Raw genomic sequence first — 21,059 nt, forward strand, 5'->3', positions numbered from 1 at the left:
CATTCAGGAGTATGACTGGCCCCTCCAGTGGGTGGCACACACGCATCAAGCTAGAGACCCATCCAAATTCCAGGAGGAGCGTCTACTAGGGAGATGCTACATAGATTAACCACCTCAATTTGAGAGAAGGTGTGACAGCAGGAAAAGGGGTCAGAGAGCGCACTGAGGATACCAAGGAAGGGAGAGATTGCTTCTGCGGGGGGAGGGGGAATGGTTCGGAGAAGGCTTGGTGTTGGAGTGACACCAAACTGAGCTGGCCCTGGAGGGGCAGGATCTGTGTACAAGAGACCAGCTCTGGCCCTTGCCAATTTTTTCTCAGTGGTTTGAGCAACAGCCCAGAGACTGAAAGGTTGGGGGTTCAATACCACTCAAGGGCACGTACCTCTACCTCAGTTGCAGGCTCATCCCCGCCCCAGTCGGGCCATGTTTGGGGCATGTGTGGGAGGCAACCCAATCGATGTGTCTCTTTCACAATGGTATTTCTCTTTCTGTCTCTACTCCACCCCCCCCTCCTTTCACTCTCTCTAAAAAAACATAGGAAAAAGTATCCTCAGGGGAGAATTATCAACAGCAACAACAAAGAGAGACCAGCTCAGGCTGGGAGATGAGTTGGGGACAGGCATGAACCTCATGGCATCTCCACAAAGTGCCTCATGGGATCTAGTCTATGAACACAAACTTGGGAAACGCAGACTGAGCACACGGCACAGGCCTTGTCAGAGACTTTACTATGTAACTGGGGCTGAAGCGGCAAAATATTCAATCCCTAAATTAGGAAGAATGGCTTGGGGGGAGGGATCCCCAACACCTTCACTCACACGCTGTACTAACTTGAGCAAAATATTTAGCTTTCATAAATTTGTTTCCTCTTCTCTAATATGGAAGAAATGACATCCTAACTTCATGCAGTTGTCATGAGAAGCAAATGCTACATAAGAAGTGATGAGTTCAGTGCTGGCCCTTAGCTCATGCTCAGTGTAATGACTACTGCTGCCACTGCTGCTCTTTCTACCAGCAGCCGCTTCAGTGTGCATCGTGAACATAAAACAGAATGCAATGTGCAGCATTTCTTCACCAGCTCCATCAACTTCCCAGCAGCTAGTTTTTGGAAATGCCAGGCCAGCAGGTAGGGCTCAGCCTAGCACATAGTAGGGGCTCACTCCAAATTCGTGGAGGAAGTGGGGCCAAAAAAGACCCTAGGAAGAGCAAATCGCTGGGCAAGATGGTTTTCATTACTTCCTTGGGCAGCAGGCCTCTGAGGTCCGGGAGGAGTGACTTCATCTTTTGCTGGAAGAATGAGGGATTGAGAGCGCAGGGCTCAGCTTTGAGGAAGCATCACAAAGAGTTTATTTTGGTAGAAGTGTTTGAAGTGACTCTGTAACAATGAGCTCATGCCTGCTGCCAGGTGCCAGCCGTCAGCCGGAGCCTGCTCGCCAGGGGCATGCGCCAGGCCCATCAGACACGTGCACTGCGGATCCCAGAAGACCGGCTCCAGGGACAGCCCCTTCCTCTCCAAGAGGGGATACTGAGGCACAAACAGGAAGCAGCTGGCCCAGCACCCAAAGCACACTGCAGGCTGAGAGAGCCCTGGAGAGGCCCGAGCCTTCTGGTTTTACTTGCTTGATTCTCTGACAGGATTTTGAATGGATTCCCAAAGGATACTTTTCCTCCTTCTCCTTCTCTTCTCCTTCTCCTTCTCCTTCTCCCCTTCTCCTTCTCCCCTTCTCCTTCTCCTTCTCCTTCTTTTCTTTCTTTTTTTTTTTGTCAAGTGCTGCACACATTTATCTAGATAACTTCATTTGTCATAAGCCGCACACTAATCTCACAAGGAGTTCCTAGAAATGAGCACATGTCACACACACCTTCTCCCGAGCAGGGGCAGGAGCCGCTCAGCCTCTCGGGTTTCCCCTCGCTGCGTGGAAGGAGAGGCTGGGCTGCGGTGCCGTTTCCGCAGTGAGAACCTACGCAGGGTGAGAATATGACATTTGCATTTTACCACGCCCGATACCTAATAGCTGTCCACCCGGATCGAAGCGTGAGTGTCTACATAGAATTTGAAAAGGAAATGAGGCCATTTAACAAAAGTGGTTGGAGGGGAGACTTTCCCATGGAGCCCACGGCACACAGAAAAGATCCGGGAGGTAGTGAAGTTTTCAAACTTCAGATTGGGCGAGAGGGAGGTACCGGGCAGACTACAAACTTCTAGGGTAGGAAAGATCAGGCTTTATTTTTAAATATATGATGACTGTATACACACACACTATACACACACACACACACACACACTCACACGGATGGATCTCAGTTGTGAGCCACGTAAAGAAAGCACACAGGCTAGCGATGCCGTATTCACCCCTTGCTACACTTGGTTTTAGTTTAGCTGGTAAACCTGGAAGTGGTTGGAAAGAAAGCAGAGCTAACCCTGGAAACTTGTCAAAGCTCAAAAAGGCTTCCAGGACTCCACGGACTTTTTTCTTTCCAGGAGAGTAGGGCTGCCCGGACTCTCCCGCCACTAAAAATAAAACCAGAGGCTGTTTACAAGGGTTGTACCTTTCCTCCAGCCTGTGCATCTGGGGCAGGAGGTTAAACGATATCGAAATTATCTGAATCGTGATTCTCCCACTCCATACAGTCACCCGAGGCGCCTTGGCCTGAACCCTTCACCAAACCCACTCGGCACACCTGGCCCCTGGTCCACAGAATCCCCGTAGCCTACAACCTCTCGAGCCCTAACCCTGCATCCGGTCTTCTGAGAGGCAGAGTTCATTCACCAGGAAATAGGAAAGAGCTAAATACTGTGAAGTACGGTTGCTGGAGGAAAAAAGGCAAACAACTGCAGCAGAACGCCTATGGACACATCGCTGGGCCCAGGCAGGGAGCCTGATCTGTCACAGCGAAAGGGGTCCCCCGTCACGAGGGCCTCGATATCAACAGGCGCAGACTAGGGTAGCAAAGGGAAGGCAAAGGAGACAGAAAACAAAAAAGACAGGCAAGGAGGAGAGCGCAGAGCTTCATTACATGAGCGGATCCAAAACTTGGAGGCAAGGTTTGGATAGCCCGTGGCCGAGCCCCTCCCTCCCCGCCCACAGTGTGATGCCTGTTTCTGCACAGAGAGGCCCAGAAAGTGACCCAGCCGTCACTGGGTTTCCGGAGAGAGCAGCTCTGCAGGGCTGTGCTTTTAGTCCCTGTTTAGATCTCTGTTTGGGGGACGATGGAGACCCGGGTTCCTTCAGTGTGACTTAGTGCAATCAAGACAGTTTCCGGGGCCCACCCCATGTGGCATGTGGGGATAGCAGAGGAGGGGTTCATGTGCAAGGACTACAAGCTACAGGGGTTGGGAGCAGGCAACAGGACAAGATTGGTACGTGGGCAGGAGGCCTTGTTCTGAAATTGTTTGCTGCTGGTGTAAATGCATTGGTCCGGTGGCTTTGACGATGAGCGGTGGTGGACAGGATATAAAGAGGTGCATTTAGAGAAGAATAGAGAAGAAAATAATATAGCTTGCCTTTCAAAAGAGCAATTGTATCAGCTATCAACTTAATGTGACTCCTTTTTTAAAAGTAAAGTCTAGGTCGCACAAATCATACAATGAGCATCTTTTAGTAAACTCATCGATTCAATGATAAAGAAATCACTAGATAATTCTACATATTATCAAAAAGAGAAGTCTTGCCTCATTTAAAGGAGAACCAACTATTGACCCGGGCCCTCTTTCTTAGAGGAATCAAACCTGGGATGTGTGTTCAAACAAAATGTCCATTTTGGATCTTATTATTAGGGTGCACACAATCCACACTGAATCTAGTTTTACATTTGGGCCAATATGCTATTCCGTAGATAATTAAAGTATGTCTTATGGCTAATAAAAAGAAAGCTAAAAAGTTAAAAACCAAAACAATGACAGGAAATAACATGTGTGTACAATATGTTACTAACATACTGATAATTTTCAAAAGTGACTTTTAAAAAAAGTATTATAAATCTTTCAAAACACAGTGATTTATTAAGCGAAAAGTCTCAACTATTAAATCTGGCTTTTAAGTTGCTGTGTCACGGGCACATCTTTTGTTCTATTCTCCGAGGTTAAATTTAGCATCCTGCGTTTGTTTTTCCCACTGCTCCATGTTTTATCACCATGCAGTCAATTTTGCACTAGGGAGTTTTCCTGAGGATTCCTCTTATTGATTTTATAATCCAGGAACAGAATGTATCAAATAATCCAACAGTGATTTATTTCCATCTTCTTCCCCCACTTATACAGCCTTCTCGTAAAATAAACCTTCCCTAGGCATGGGATGAAAAAAAAAATGTGGTGGCCTGAGCAAAACCATTTCAGAAATGTGTTTGTTAAACAAGTGCAAGCAGTAAATTGAGCTTAGGAGGGAAAGGCAGTTAGAAGAAAAACTGAAAGTACTAACCTGAAAGTCAAGCTGATTGGAGCAAGGGTGAAAGCAGCAATTTGGAGGATAAGCAGAAAGAAAAAGGGATAGCAAAAGAGAATAAAAGGGAGGAAATGCATTAGTTTTAAACATACAGCCAACAGATGTTATATTAGCAGGTTTTATAACCAAATGAAGGACAATAAAGCAACTTTTATCAAGATATTACCACCACCACCCAAAAAAAAAGCTGTGGGCACACACCATAAGCTGTTATACTAAGTATAATACCTAGGACACAGGTACCTGCTCTCACACCCATCGTCACCACAGGCACTGATGTGAGCCAGAGGTGTGCTCTGGCAACCAGTGGCAGAGCCTGCTCTTTTCGGGAGGAATATTTTAAAAAGTTCCTATCTGTGTGCATGTACAATTCTTATTATTTAATAAAATGAAATGGAAATTGCTGAGGTATTAGAGTGGGCGGTAAGCACCGATGTCAGGAGGATTTTATTTGAACCAGTAAGTCGGATGGTTATACCCTATGAGATGGTTTTCCTTCCTCCCTGAAAAGGAAAAGGAGCCGAGCAATTTGGCTTTCTGTTCGAAGGTTTCCATCTGAGATGCTCGCAGAGCGCTGCACCTCACGATGATCAAAGACGCCACGAGGAAGGCTTCTGGTGAGGGGCCCTCAGCCTCCCAGGAAAGGACAGTCCCTTCCAAAGCTGAAAGCAATTTTGTTCGGTTGTGAAAAGGAGAATCGTACTTCATCACTGACAATATACATCCACACGCTTGATCACTTATTCGTACAAAAACATTTAGCATGCCCTTCTAATCAGTCAGAACAATAAAATCTCTAATGCCAAGCAAAATTTAAAAGGAAAAGATACCATGACCCCCATCAGACTCCCTCAGGTGCACACAGTGGGTGTTCATTTTGTTAACCTGTAAAATACCATCGGCAAAAAGCAGAGTGGGTTTACCAGCTATCTACTCAGTGGGACCCCACCATTCTCTACTACTAAGAAGTAGCTTTAAGCATTTTGCACAGGACGGAAAAACAAAACAAATCCTCAGGAGAAAGCTTAAACAAGAACATCTCCAGTGAAAACAGCATTGACTGTCATCATAAACATGAAAGAGAAAAATTCAAGATTATGCACGTGGTAAAAGCATCGATCTGGTAATTCCTGTAACTGAAATCCCCCTGCAGAGTATTCTGTAATTATGAACGCACAACTGCTCAAAACTAAGAGATGGGTCAGGCCATGGTCAGTGTGGGGATGCTGGGGATGCTGGCCCCAGCTGCTGTTTCAAATTCTTCTGGATCAGAGGTGTATCAAGCTGAGATTCATGGTCAAGCTGTAGGGAATGCTAAACTGAAATAGCAAGCCAACATTTAAGATTTAGTTGATTTTTCTAAGCGTTCCTACTTTTTATCAAATTCTCAGAGGATCCATGATATCCATGACCTTCCCCCAAAGGCTGTTAGGGATGGTGTAAAACCACCTGTCACTTAGTTTAAAGAAAGTTCTGCACATATAATAACAAACATAAATGGAAATTACTTAGGAAGACGAGTTTATATCAAAACAAATAGGATTGGTATCAAGTTTCTTCCATGTACCAGGAGATTTCAAAACACACTATCACAGTTAAAAATAAATAAATAAAGCTTAAGTTTACAATTTTGTGAAAAGAGTTCTGAAAGGAATCAGAGGAAGTATGTCAGCACATTATTAAAACAAATTTAGGAGAAAAAAAAATCATAGCCTACTCCTCAACCTTAGATAAGGCACTTGTGGGCATCTGAAATGATGCCTCGATGTCCAAACATCAGGTGGCACTGGTCCCGACCCAGGTAACGGCGTGCCGCCTGGGCTTCTGTTGTGATGTTCTGTCTTAGGAGTGGAACCGAGGGAGCCAGCCTCCTCTCCACAGTGGGGAGGGATGTGACTGATGGCTAGACTGGGGCAATCCCTGTCCTTTAGACAAATGCAGCAAAGCCCCTAACATATTTAAGATAATTACACGAAAGGGCACCTGTCTGATTCCTTCCCATGGGTCAGATGCCAGAAATCACCTGGCCCCGTGCTTGCTTGGCAGACTCTGTTCACCTCTCTCCTTCCCCTAAGGCACCAAAAGGATTAATTCGGAAACTAACTAAAATCGCAAGACCCTGATGGGCACCAATACAGAAAGGCCATCTATTTCACTGTCTCTAATGTTCAGTTAGCTACTCGATTGTGTAGGCTACCTGCTATCTAGCATTGGTGATTGAATAAGGACCTCAATTCTCAGGGGCTTGCTCAAGGCCTCCCGCCCACCTTGTGCCAAATTTCCCCAGAGCAGCCTGTGGTCCCAGACAGCAGCTCCCCGCTAGAACCATCGGGATCAAGAGCCCGGCGTACGGCAGAACTGCACGTGGGGACCACACTGGAGCAATATGCACTTTGAAAGGCAAAATCTTTAGTGGCTGATGAAAAACATCACTCACGTGGAATTTAAGAGGTAGAGGCATCCATGTAAGTGCCAGGCATGTGTTATTTGGAATGTATACATTATGGAGAAAATAAAAAGTGGGAAGATGAACGAAACAGAAAGCAAGCAGGAATTGCCCGTGGAGTGAGAAGCAGGCCAGTGTCAGAGTCGTTGAGTTACTCCTAACCCCATACCTCTTGCTGCACAGGACTGAAGTGCTGGGATGTTTTAGAAACTAGCTGCCTTGAAAAGGAGGCCTTTCCACTCTGGTAGGTCACATTACAGACCAGAGACCACAAATTTATTTCAAGTTCAATTTCTTGGTTTTCAAAATCACAAACTTAATTGCAAACACTCCTCCGTGACTCCAAAATGGAGATATATGTCACATTGCTAAGAAATCTTTAGTTCCCAACATTATGAGGTATGAATTTGGCAGCCTAAGCCAGCAAATGGAGATACTGCCCAATGTGAACAGGGCTGCCTGACGAGACGAGGAAGATGCGTGGTCGGAATTTACATGTAGCCCGTACAGCAGCAGATAAGGCTCCAGAGAGACAGGCCAAGGCTGCGCGCTCCTTTTCCCAAGATGTTTCCCCTCTTGATCTCCACCCCCAAACTCCTCAGGGGCCTGGGCTGAGGCTGGGGCTCAGACATTTCCCAGACTGTGCTCTGCTGCTGGACCCAAGACACAGGCAGGCAGAGAGCTGGGACGGAGTCAAGTCCCAGCACACGTTTTATGAATTACAGTGCCTGGGAGGCATCAGCTTTAAGGAGAGGCAAAGGCAGAGATAAAGAAAATGTGCAGAAAGTACATAAAGATAAATGCCTGTAAAATCACTGTTGTCTTAATGCATTCCATATTGAGGAAATAAAAATGTGAATATTCTTGATGATTTAATGGCCAGAGCGTCCAGCTAAGACCTGTTTGTCCACCACACAATGATGCTTTTTTATGCAAATATTTATAGTAGCTGATCCTGATTTTCAATTACAGTTCTGGAGAGCTGGTTTGGGGCAGAAAAATGCTTTCTAAATGTGGGGCACATCAGTTTCCCTCATGAAAGCTAATAAAGATGAGGCAGACCTCCCGAGTCCCAGCTGCAGTGCCTCTCTGCTGGCTGCGTGACTATTTGGTGCTACACACAGTCAGTCCCTCATGTGTCAGACCTGGGTTCAAATCTAGCCTTTGATTCTTATAAACTCTGCCATCTTGAGGAAGTTACTTAATTTGTATAAAGTCATAGTTTTCTCATCTAGAAAAATGGGGATATGTTGTGGGTAAGATGTAGTGGTATGCAGTATTGCAGGTCAAGTGCTTAGCAGAGCGTCTAATACACGGTTAGCGTAACCTATTATTGAGATTCCAATTACTATTATTAATATCACCAGTATCACGATCTAAGGCATCTTCCCAATGGGGCTCTGCTTCCCAGAGCAGGGGACGCGGGGTCCGGAGACCTACATTACAATGATGTCTCTCTGGCCACCAGCCCAATCCAGAGGCTGCTCAACCTGCCAGGGCCCTGGGTTTTTCACCAGTGAAGGAGGCAGGACCATAACTTCCCTGTGATCTCATACCAGCTGGTTAAGAAAAATGTTGGTCCTAAAATGCAGTTCCAGAATAGCCACGTAGACGTATCTAAAATGAACAGTGTTTTTCAGAACCAGTAAACTGGCAGGACATTTCCACATTTTAACATTAAAATAAAGCCCTTTAAAAAATGTTTAATTTGTACACTTAACTCAGGATAATAAAGTTTTGGTTTAATTGCTAAAACTGGTCTCATTCAATAAAAATCAGATTATTACCAAACTAATGCTAAGATTTTTAAAAGGTTATTAACTGATTTGGAGTTCGAATATATGTAATACTATATTTGAAAATGTCAAAATTTTATTGAGAACTAATCTGTCCATTTAATACCAAGCCACGTAATATTGAGAATTTATTTAACATCCAGCTTTTCATAATGGTATAATCATCCTATCTTACACTGGGAATTGGTACCTACCAAGTATGATACTTTATTTATTTATTTATGTATTTATTTATTTATTTTTGTTTATCCTCATCTGAGACTATTTTTCCACTGATTTTTTGGGGAGAGTAGAAATGAGAGGGAAAGACAGAGAGAAACAGTGATGTGAGAGAAACACATCGATTGGTTGCTTCCTGCACGAGCCCCAACCAGGGCCCGGGCTGGGGAGGAGCCTGCAACCAAGGTACGTGCCCTTAACCAGACGTGAATCCGGGACCCTTAGGTCGGCAGGCTGGCGCTCTATCCACTGAGCCAAACTGGCTAGGGTGATACATTTTAATAAGTTATTAGAGATACACTTCTAACAAGATCCACGGTCACACAGCTGGCATGAAGCTGAGGCCAAATCTGAACCCAGGTCTTTCTGTTGCTAAAGCCCATGATCTTTCCACACCCCATAGAGAGCTGTTCTGCATACATCCTCAAGTCTGTCGGGCCCGCACGGGTGTCTTGGTCAGAGCTGGCAAACACTCAGGGATTTATTCAAAATTGGCTGATCTCTTCCATATGCACTGAATCTAGGAAAGACAAATTCTTCCTTATTACTGAACCAATAAGGAATCCTGAAAGGTTATGGAGTTACGTAAAATTCTTTCCTTATATGAAATACAGGAAAAAGCACGGATGGAAAGCTTATTTTTACAGTTCTTCCTATACATGCATACAATATGGACATGATTTATCTAAAAATCTAAATACTCTGGAACCCGGATATAACCGTCTTTGTTTTTAGACAGAATTTGCTATCAGGTAGGCCTGCCTTAGACCCTCTTCAAACGTATTTATTTACCAAATGTCATAAGGTCCTCTTAAAAGATAAACCCCAAGATGAACTTATCGTCGTGTGCCAAAAAACACTGTAACTCCTTTCCTTTCCCCAATCTTGAATGAATTCCCAACTACCATATAATCTTCCATATTCTTTGCTTGAGACGAACCTAAACCACAAATGTTTGTCTTTGATGGGGGAAAAAAACACACTGAGGTTTCAGGTAGTCAAAGCCTTAATTTCTTACACACTTTGCTGGCATCAATGCCAGACCACTATTTTCTTACACACTTCAGAAGTACATAAGCCATCAAAAGATAAGCCAAATGCCTTCTGAGTAGCCCACAGAAACCCAACATCATCCTAAATAGGCCAAATTCCTCAGACGTAACTTGTTTCTGACTCGAAATATGAACGTGCATTCTAAAGCCAGGTGCCCTGAGATGGTAACTAAGCGATCGACGCTCTCTCGCTGTGGGCAATTCACAACGGGACTGCAACATTTACCTCTCAAGTTCCGCGATCTTCTTGTCCTTGTCATTCTTTTCATTCTCCACCTCCTTGAGGATCTCCAGCAACCTGTCGACTTCAGCTTGGGCCTTGCCACACTCATCGCGATAGTAGGATGCCTCTTTATCAAGCTGTTTTATTCGGTCTGCAAATTCGGGGTTCATCCTGGAGTCATCTTCAATATTATGAGCCTTCAATATTATATTTTTAAAGAATGGAGTTAAGACAACAATTTAGAACAAGAGATAGTGCAGTCACCAATTGCCCAGAAATTACATTTGGAGAACAAAATAATAATCACCAAGAATTATGGGTATACTGTCAGTTGAAAGGCAAAACGGGAAAAATCACACACGTCAGCTATCTTAGAACAACGTTGATTTTAAATTATATTACAGTTTCAACAGAGAGTTTCTTTTATTGTTGATATTTTATTCCATTAAACATAGCTACTTTTTTGCTTTTTTGCCCACCAAACATCTCAGGGGAGGTGGGGGTAGGGACTGCGATGCTACCTGGTCATTTGTCAAGCAGAACTAAAACCATTGTCTCACAGTCAAGAAAGCGATTCATACCAACAGTTTCCTTTTCCAATACAGAGAAACCGAGATAAAACAGTATTAAACCATCAAGGGCATATGCAAAGCCAGGTAGCATAGAAGAGACTGGCTTCCTGATCACTGAGCACTTCATCCCACTGAGAAGTTTCAGCAGAAGACGCAGTTTGAAAGGAAGACTTGGACGTGAGGAAGGGCTTTCCAGCTAACAGTCATACCCATAAATTCTTGCTCTATTGGTTAAACTTAACCTGAACCAGGAGGAGGAGGAGCTAGTTCATGAACAAGCACACAGACGAGAATCGCAAACACATGCATGGATGGGTGGCAGCTTTACACACGAGCTTTACACACGAGAACAGACACGGCAACAACACAGCAACAACACTGCAGAATAATTTGCAGCCAAAGTATTTGTGGTTTTGTGTGTGTGTGAGACTGTGTTATGGCTTTTTTTTTTCCCCCCCAAAATAAACTTTTGGCTGAAATATTCCCGGACAGATGGAAGTAGCACTGCACTGCGATGTTTTGCCTACCCCTTGTTTCCCATTACTCCTAATTGGCTTCTTCAAAGAGCAGGCAGGGAAAAAACAAGTTGTGTAACAAAAGTGCACAGTCAACATAGAAAGTCATCTATGTATGTATCTCCAGCATCCATGTGTGAAATAAAATGTTAACAATTTATTTGGATGAAGTTGTTCTGCTGTCTTGCTATGGAGAGCAAGTGTTCATTGTGTTTTTGTACACCTTTTTTTTTTTTTTTTAGTTTTAGGGAAAAACAAGGCAAGCAAGCTACAGCTACTGTGGGGTCAAATGAATCATGCATGGTTAGAAAAATTAATACTAATACTACTGTTAAAAGGTTGACAGTCTTTGCAATGATTTAGTAGAAAAAAATTCAAAAATTAGTATACATAAAATAAATTTCTCATTTATGACAAAATAATCATTTTTAGAATAATATTTTGCATGTAACATATTATTTAAGCATGAGGATAGAAGGTGAATAATTTGCTTTGAATCTCCTTAAGATCGCCTTATTCAAGAAAAAACTTGACTATACAAAAGATCTTGGAAAAATATAACAATTCAACATACTATCATGTACTAGCTTACCCCCTTTTACCAACATTCCTCAGAAAACATTTATTTTTCATTTATTTAGTTTGTATACTGGGTTTTGTTGTAATATATTAGTAAATAGTTCAATATAATTAAAATAATCTGAAAAGGAATATTAAGCAAATTTATCTTCAGGAGTTTATTCATCTAATAATTTTATTTTAAATTACAGCAATGAATATTTTCATTTGTTAATCTCCCCTTTTAAAAGTAGAATAGATAAAAGAAAATACTCCATATAACTACTTCTATTTGTGATATTAAGAATCAACTCATTAGTCTTATAACAAAAAATATTTATAATACAGTTTTTAAATTTTTCATGTTAATTCTCTTCTACTTCTATAGTATTTTACCATTATTGTTCAGCAGCTAAAAACCTTTTCATGACATTTTTTCTCAAACTACCCAAATAATAACATTAAATCTTTACAAAATAATTAATAAACTGAGTAATGAGCAGCTAGAAACATTCAAATAAATGAATAAGTACGTTTTGATGGCTTACTTCTGACAAGTTAAAATTCCTTTTTGACTCAGATTTAAAGATACACAAAGAGCTAGAAGTCAGCCACTGTGATTTATTTTGGTTGCTTTTATTCTTAAGATTATTATTATCACTATTTTTAATAAGTGGGTACAGGATTACTAGTTGTAAGACCTAGATTCTAAGTCTGGCCCTGTATCTTATGACGGTAGGTAAATGAATTAGCCTCTCTTGGGACAGTGAAAGCTATAAAAAGGTAAACATGTGAAAGGCATTATTCATTTGTTTTTATTATGATGATTATTTTATGCTATGTATCCCATCAAATAGGGCTTGTTACAAGCTAAATTAATAGGTTTGTTTAATTTTCACTGACAAGATATTACATATGCCTTAGAGAAGCTTTGCTGCCAGGTTCACAGAGGAAGCTGCTGGCAACAGGATTATGAACACATTCCTAATTTTAGTTCCTTGAAGAGAAGAAAATGATCCAAGGCTAGCTTTCAGCATGGGTGTGAAATTAGATGGGCTGGTAGTCTTTTCAACCCCAAAAGTAGGTATGGTGAGAGGACTCATGGGAGGTTTAGAGGTACTGAAACCCAAGGGGAAAACATGCCTAAATCTAGACCAGTGTTGACCTCGTGTGGTACTAAAGTTAGGTCATGTTATTAAAATGAAACCTACGCCAAGTTGACAGCTGGCTGGGTGTCTGTGAGATAATACCTGTGGGTGCTAATGATTCTCCCTTTTAAAAGGAATGGATAACCTCAAAAATACCTTTGAGTTAAATACATCTATCCATCTCTATCAATATCTACTGATTTCTGGGCAAAATGATTTATGTCAAGCCACCTTCAATACTGGTGCCAGAATTTTTGGAAGGGTTATTAAATAAAGGTGCAAACTGATAGCATTTAAAACTGCTTTAAGCCAGTAGAAAGCTGTAAGAAAGAGTCCCATAGAGATGGGAGAGGAACAGCTGCTCCTGGGTCACCACCAGGGTCTATGCAAACACAAAAGGGAAGAGAGGGGTCCATATGACTGAAGCCTGGTGAGTGCCCAACCCAACCTGAGTGTTGGATCCAAAAGTCTCTATGGGATTTACAGCAGATACTTCAGGTAATCGGCTCTATTTAGCCCGAATCACAGCATCTTAGAGGATGGGCTGGAATTGTTAACCAGGATAGCATGAGTGTATTATGCTGTGGCCTACAGACCCGGGGGTGATATTATACTAAATAAACACAGGAGAACTTGAGCTTAGAAAGCCAATGCTTTCTTCAAAGTTGTAAGGCCAGAGCCTTCATCAAAAAGGGGGTGAAGAAAGGAGTTACTTGCATTTAGGTAATACTCTTGCCTCCTCACATTGTGGCATGGGTTGTCTAATCTGGACTGGCAGCCCCTGGTGGGGATCTAAAGTAGATAACAGATATGGGCCCTAATGTACTTTAGACACTGACAGGGGGGAAATAATAGATCTATTTGAATAAAGCATTACCTGAGCAATTCCTACCATGGCATTCTGACCCGTTCAAGGTTTAGAATGAAAATGTACAGTATTTATTTCCCCACTGAATCTGTTGGCTTGAAATTAGCTCCCCCAAAAGGCCAGGGAGCTATTGCCCATTCCATGCTTCCGAGGCATAACATTAGCCAGGAATCTAGCTCTTGAAAATGCAAATTGGTGTGGCTTTTCCTTTAATGATCTCAGGACTTATTTATCATAAATATAGCCAAGTACATTATCACTTTCAAAGCTACCCAACAGTCATTAAAACCAAAGGAATGCCAATGAGCATTCTTTTCTAACTGTAGAGATTTTATTTTGCTGAAGACACAGCTCAGTTTAAGAGCAGATCCAGGTACACAGTTCTGCCTCAGAATATTTCTGGTAACTTCTAGAGCCACTTTCCAGGATTGTATAGAAACAGAGAAAATTCGGGGAAGAACACCACAGAAATGTCTATATAATATATTAAACCAGTAAGCTTAGCGGGTCCCCCAATTATGTTTCTTGGATTTCCACAAGGAAGGAAATTTCCCCATAAGCGGGAATAACCAAGATACAGGCTGCTGTAGCCTTGGCATGTGGGTGTGAGCTGATTCTGAAAGCTCGAATCAAGCACAGAGGAGAAATCTAGTCATGACTTACTAGTAAAACAGGTGGTGCATAACAATACCCAGGGGTTCTATTCATGAAAGAATTTAGAACTATTTCAGGGAATAGAGCAAAATTTCAGATAAATGCTATATCGAAATCAAAGTTAGGAGCAAAAAGTGGCTGAAGCCAAACCAGGGATTGATAGTATCAATTCGACAAATTACAAGATTATTGACACTCCTCATGTATCGTTTGGCCATTGATTATTTTCAATAAAAGTGGTAGTTCATCATTCCAAGTGCACGGAAAGGGAAGCATTAACTTTGGTCCAGAAACCTGCTGTGAAACCAGGCAGGGAATATTCAATTATAATATTATATAACATTCTCTCTTTGAAATGAGCCCCAACAATTTTCATAAAAAAAACCCTTTCTTTCAAACAAATGATTAGTCCTGACCATAAAGTGCAAGCAGAACAGTAACTCGTGTGTCTTCCCTGCGGTTTATGGGTTGTAGCAATAATTTGCTAAATGTATGCGCTGTGAAAATATGATTCCCAACTGTGGGACCTCCAGGGGTTTAGTGTCTGGTAACAGCGCTTTAACACTCTGTTCATATCCTAACAGCGAAGCAGGGCGTACAAACTACTTTAAACATATTTGATTTCACTCTTCTAAAAGAAATTATAATGTTCACTTAACTCTGAGTTAGGAACAAAATATTACTTTTTTAAATAAAGTTTTAAGGGTTATTATATAGCTCTAACATAAATTTTAAATTTTAAGTCTAATCAATTAATAGCATATAGCTGAGATTAAATAATACATTTGGAAACTAATAACAATGAGTCTTACACTATTTACTTCTATGGAAAAGTATTCTTTCACAAATCCAGCTAAATACACCCAGAATGTTCACAATTTGCACTTTATAACTATTCCTAAAAGACATTTCTTTTTATAGATGGGACAAATAGGATATTTATAAATAAACATAAACAAATGTTCAAAATAATGTTTCTGATGTCACATACAGAAAATAAAAAGACTCAACTGTATGCTTACTACTTTTTACACCTTTCAATCAAACAAAAAAAAATAATTATTAAGGTAATACCTCTAACTAAGAAATCACTTAAAAATAGCAACATAGAGAACTGAGGTAATTGCCTAGATATTCTAAAACAAAACATGTAACTTCAAATCTTAAGTGTCACTTCAAATGTTACTTGAGTTCTTCAGATATTGAAAGCCTGGATCAAGTGTGAGGTGTGTGTGTGTGTGTGTACATGCTATGAGTATGTCCTGAATCATCTCTTAAGTAGTTGTGATTTGCGATTTGCCAGTCTATGAGTGAATAAACTAAATTTCAAAAATAGACTAAAAGTCATAAAAAGAAACTACTGTACTAGACAAAGACTGTGAAAATATATATAATTCAGCCCAGCATGTTCCTGGGATTACACAGTCCTATAATGACAAATAAATCAGAAAGACTTCACTGAATATTAAGATTTCCCCCACACACACACACTGGACTAGCAAAATGCTTGATCTTTTTCTTTTAAACCCTCCTGTAAAATGTGAGCCCTGCAAAAGATGCATTTACAGAAGAGACAGGATTTCAATGGCTAGTGACCAGGCAGGGGACTCACATGCATGTGGGAACATCAGAGGCGTCACAGGTGAGCCCTGGCCAGTGACAAGGTTGCCCCAGTGTCTCCAGATCAGTCACTTGCCTGGTAGCAGTGAGGGTATTATACAAAGCATTAAACTTAGGACTGAGAGATCTAAAGGTGTGTTAAACATTTGTAAGAGAACTCAGGATACCATCGCTGGGCACAACAGCCTCTGGGACTACCGCAAAGAAGGTATTCCAGACTGATAAAAACACACACACACATATTATCTGTCTAGAATTAAGAACTAAGGGAAGAAAACAACTCAACTGAAGATAACCTACAGTGTTCATAATAACAAGACAAAACTACTTTGGGAGTAGAGACTGGTAGTTAAGCTACAGAAAGGTTATTATTATAAGAAATAATAAAGATACAAAGGCAAAGTTTTAGATTCCTAAGAAATGGCATTAGAGTATCACTTAGTACAAAGGTTTTTAAAAGTAGGCTTATTGCTACTTTAAGAAAACATTACTCCTAGGAGGACTTCAAAAAGCTTATTTAACTCTGATTTAGTTTAGACTGATGGACATAGGACTGACTGTAAAATTATCTTATTTAACAAAAACAACTAAGTTATAATTCACCAAATTTATAGGCGGCCATATTAAAAAGAAACAGAAAAGAATAAAATTAATTCCATAGATACCAATAACTGGTTAGAAAATAAAAGGATAACTATAGCATTCACAGCAGTAACCTAAAAATTATATATATGGAAATGCTTAAGACTATACTTTAAAAGTAATACCACAGGCCAATAATAAAAAAATATCAAAACTTTACTATAAAAGATCACTGAAATAAATAAAAGTTGTATTGAATTCATGAATGGGGAGAGATAATATTGAAAAGATATCAAACATTCTAAAATTACTTTATAGGTTAATTAGTATTCAAATTAAAATCACCAATATGTGTGCTTTTTAATTGAAAGGTGAGCCTAAAGTTTACTTGGAACAATAGAAAATTAAAAGCTAAGAGCATTAAAACAAAACAAGACAAAATGAAAAGCAGAAAGCAATAGGGTGGAATTTGTTTCACTAGATGTTTAAAAATACTATAATGACACAATAATTAAAATTCTGACCCAACAAGCAATGAACATTGATAAAAATGAACAGAAGTTCAGAATCTAAGATATTTGTCCATACGAAAATTTATTATACAATAAAATAGTGTCAAGGTCAGAAGATAAAGAAAGATTATTTTTTGTTTAATGGCACTGAGATAATTAGTTGATCCATTGAGAAAAATATAAAGTTGAAACCTCATCATTCACCATGCATCAAAATAAAATAAAGGTAAGTAAAGGGGTTAAATTGATATAAAAATTAACATTAAATTTTTTAAAATATAACTGAGAATCTATTCTTAAAATCAGAAATGACTTCTAAGTATAAAGGCAATGAGGAAATCTCAAAGGGAAACACAGGTCAAAAACCTAAAAATACTTCTCTATGTTAAAAAAAAAAGTTAAATAAAATTTTGTCACAAATTTAACAAAGGTTCTATTCAAAGCATAGGATAACTCATACAAACTAATGAACAAAACAGTAAACTGAAAAGCAAATGCTTAAATGATTTAAAGGAACACTTTACAGAAAAAAGTACAAATAATGTGTTAAAAATCTCAACCACACTAGTAATTTTAAAAAGGAAAGTAGAAATGAAAAAAAATGCACATATACATTTGTCAGAGTTATGTAAAATGATGGTTCTTAGTGTTGGTTGAATGTGGCAGAAAAGGCTGCCTTGATTCAGTGCGGGAAGAAATGTTTCTTGGTAGAACTTTTCTAAAATGCAAAAAGCAAGAACTATTGGGAGTTTTTTAAATCACTGGCCAGGAATTTATTCTATGGAAAAAAAACACACACACACAGAAATGTTGGAAAATTAACATAAAAAGATGTTCTGCAGAACATTGTTTATATTGGCAAACGAGAGAGAGAGAGAGAGAGAGAGAGAGAGAGAGAGAGAGAGAGAGAGAGAGAGAAAGAGAGAGAGAAGGAAAGAAACGAACAACATTTGGTAAATGAGAAAATAGAGTGGAATAAGTTTTAAAGTAGTGTTTTGGAAGAACAGTGAATAATATGAGAAAATTCTGATATGTTAATAAAAATTTAGGATATAAAACTCAATAAACACTGAGACAATTTTGTGAAAAGAAATACAGTATTAGATTTTTTTTAAATGAAAGGATATAGGGAAGTAGAAAGAAAAGAAAGAGGGGAAGAAGGAAGAAAGAAGGGAGGGAAGGAGAGAGAAAGGAAAGGAAAAAGGAGAAAAGGTGAAAGGGAGAGAGGAGAGAAGAGAACAGTAACACCGAAAAGATGTCTGGGTTGGGAACAAATCAAATGTTCCTAGTGATTATCTGTGTGTAGTGAGATGTCTTGTTATTTTTATTTTTCTCCTATGTCCTTCCATACTTTTGCAAATTCTCCACTGTGACCATATATTATTTTTATAACCAGAAAAACAGTCATTTTTTAAAAGACTATTAAGGATAGGAAATTCATCATGCTGCAGCATCCCTATCAGTCCAAAAAAGAATTGGACCCTGAGAATATGTGCAGACAGGGAGTTAAAATAAGGAGAGCCTGGCTATATTCCCAGGATGCCAAAACAATGGGTTAGCTTAATTAACTCAGGGGGGAGAAAAGGCAGTCAATGACTTTTGAATTAGTCACCTAAAGGACTTAAAAGTTCACTTTTGCATCTTGGGGACCCATCACTGCGGTGAAAAGAAAGGCAAAGTCCAGTAAGTGCCACGTCATCAACATTTCTGGAAATGGTCTAAAAGTCCACAGAGCTATTTCTTTGGCCCAACCTACCCCACCAGGGGATGGTGAACTCCTACCCTGCTCCTGTTAAATCTGGGCTCCTACAGAGACAAAGCCCTCCCCATGTGTCTAGCACACCCCCAAAATGTGACATACTTAGGTTTTCTTACTATCCTTAACTAGCCAGAATGAGACAATTTCAGGGGGATTCCTTTGTATAGTTTTTTTAATGATCTAAGGAAAACGCTCATTTTTCCCAGGGTCAGTTTTCAGGCTTGAAGATGTTCCAGTCTCATTTGTCTTTCCTCACCTCCACCCTGTCTTGGGCCTGCATATTAAAACTTCCATTCAAATGTTAAGGGACAGGAAATTTGGATTTTTTTGCTGCTCTGCTAAAAATTGTATTTGGGCAAAGAGGTTAATAAAGATGCCCCAACAGGGCATGAGGAATTCAGTTTGCAAAAATAAAAGAGTGGAGGGTGGAGCCTGAATCTGATTACAGACACCCAGCATCCTGGGGGTCACGTCTTGGTTTCTGGAGCAGCGGCTTAACAAAAAAGTGGTGGGCTGAGGTGTTTCCTTTATCCATCCCACCCCTTTCCCTTGGGATGGGCATTTATAAGTAGGAGGTCATTGGAATGCGTGATGGCACAGATCACATCTGCCAAATGACAAAGTCTGGTCACCTTCAGGTAATATGTCTCTCCCAGTAAGCCACTTGAGCTGACAAAGCAAGAAAAGCCCTTCTTGAAACTATGTTAAAGAAACAAACTGCTTCACATAAATGCATCCCTGTCGTTAGGATAAAGGAAATCAGTGATGGCATCTTGACCATTTTACACATATTTTTACTAGTCACCTGTTTGTGTACCATTAAGCTATAATCAGAACTGTTACTATCTGTTGTTATTAGGAGGCTCTGTTTTAATTTGTCCTCAGACAAATGACATGTTTTTAACTCTTATAAAACCCACAATAATGTTAGGCATTTACCAGTCTCAAAGAGTATAGCCCTATTTTTAGATCTAAACCTATTTTAACTTCTATCGTTTGAATGTAGCACACATTGGCTTGTTTGCTACATGAGTATGCATTTAAGGATCTAAGAAATAATTCCTTGAGCCTAGATCTGCGGCTGACCTCTGCTTTTCTATAGCCTTGGCTTGAAGAAGGTAATATCAAAGCTGGCAACATTTCCCTGAATTCTTAGTTTTTAAATTTCACATTCAAAAGAAATGGCAGTGGACTACGCACAGGTCATTTCTTCTGACAAAACGGAAATGGGAAGAGACTCATAAATATTTTCCAAACCTCCCCAGTATGACACACTGTGACATGTGATCAATGGATCCTCATGCTTTGATATGTTACAGCAGGAACTTTCAGAAATGACTTACTGGGTTGTACATCTGATTGAACAACTGCTCAGCTTGCTACATTGCAAAGTTGGGGAGGCATTGAAGCACAGACAGGGAAAGAAGGAAAGATCCAGAAAAACAGCATTAGCTCAACAAATTCAGTGCATTTGCACAGACAAACTGGTCGTTAAAAAAGAAGAAATTTCAGTTTCTAAACATTCCACAGTGAAAGTGAGAGGCTCTGGGGAAATAGAAATGTTGACTTTGGCTCCTAGAAAAGAATAGCTGGAATAAGAAATTTAAGGTTTGTGTTACTTTCCCTTTCTCAAGTTAAATAACCCATGAAATAAAGAAAGCTGTCCACTTTTGATGATACATGAAGTGCTGGCCTCTAGCAATGAATCAGGAGAAGTACTTTTGGCCAAGCTTGCAATTTATTACCTGAACTTCAAAGATGGTAATAATAAAAGATTAATTAAATCTTATCATTGAATTTATAGCTCTTCTTTTATATTAACACAAGCCTGAATTTTCTATTCAGTCTAACTTTAGAAAAACATAGATCAGCAAACAGCAGGTTAGCAATAGCAAAATATCAGTAAGCAAGACTTTACAGGATTAAGAGTAAATGGGAGAAGTAAAAATTTCAGTCAGCAGGAAGAATAGAGGGAACCAAAATACATTGTTCATTACCAATTTCTACTGTTAGTTTGTAATTAATAAAAAATATCATTTTTAGTGACTATCCTACTGTGATCCAAGTGTTTAAGAATTTGCAATGCTCTCCTT

The 21,059-nt window shown here is 40.0% G+C and overlaps 1 protein-coding gene across 1 annotated transcript in view; it reads right to left on the minus strand.

Annotated features, from left to right (window-relative positions):
• The window catches only part of ERC2 (ELKS/RAB6-interacting/CAST family member 2), a gene marked incomplete at its 3' end in the record, with an annotated part of 881,167 nt that overhangs the window by 441,948 nt on the left and 418,160 nt on the right, over positions 1-21,059 (minus strand). Inside the window, exon 11 of the mRNA XM_079794619.1 lies at positions 10,182-10,375. Within this exon, the coding sequence (XP_079650745.1) occupies positions 10,182-10,375 (194 nt within the window). The remainder of the gene's footprint in view (positions 1-10,181; positions 10,376-21,059) is intronic.

This window comes from Cnephaeus nilssonii (genome assembly GCF_951640355.1).
Source record: "Cnephaeus nilssonii genome assembly, chromosome: 17".
Lineage (NCBI taxonomy): Eukaryota > Metazoa > Chordata > Mammalia > Chiroptera > Vespertilionidae > Cnephaeus > Cnephaeus nilssonii.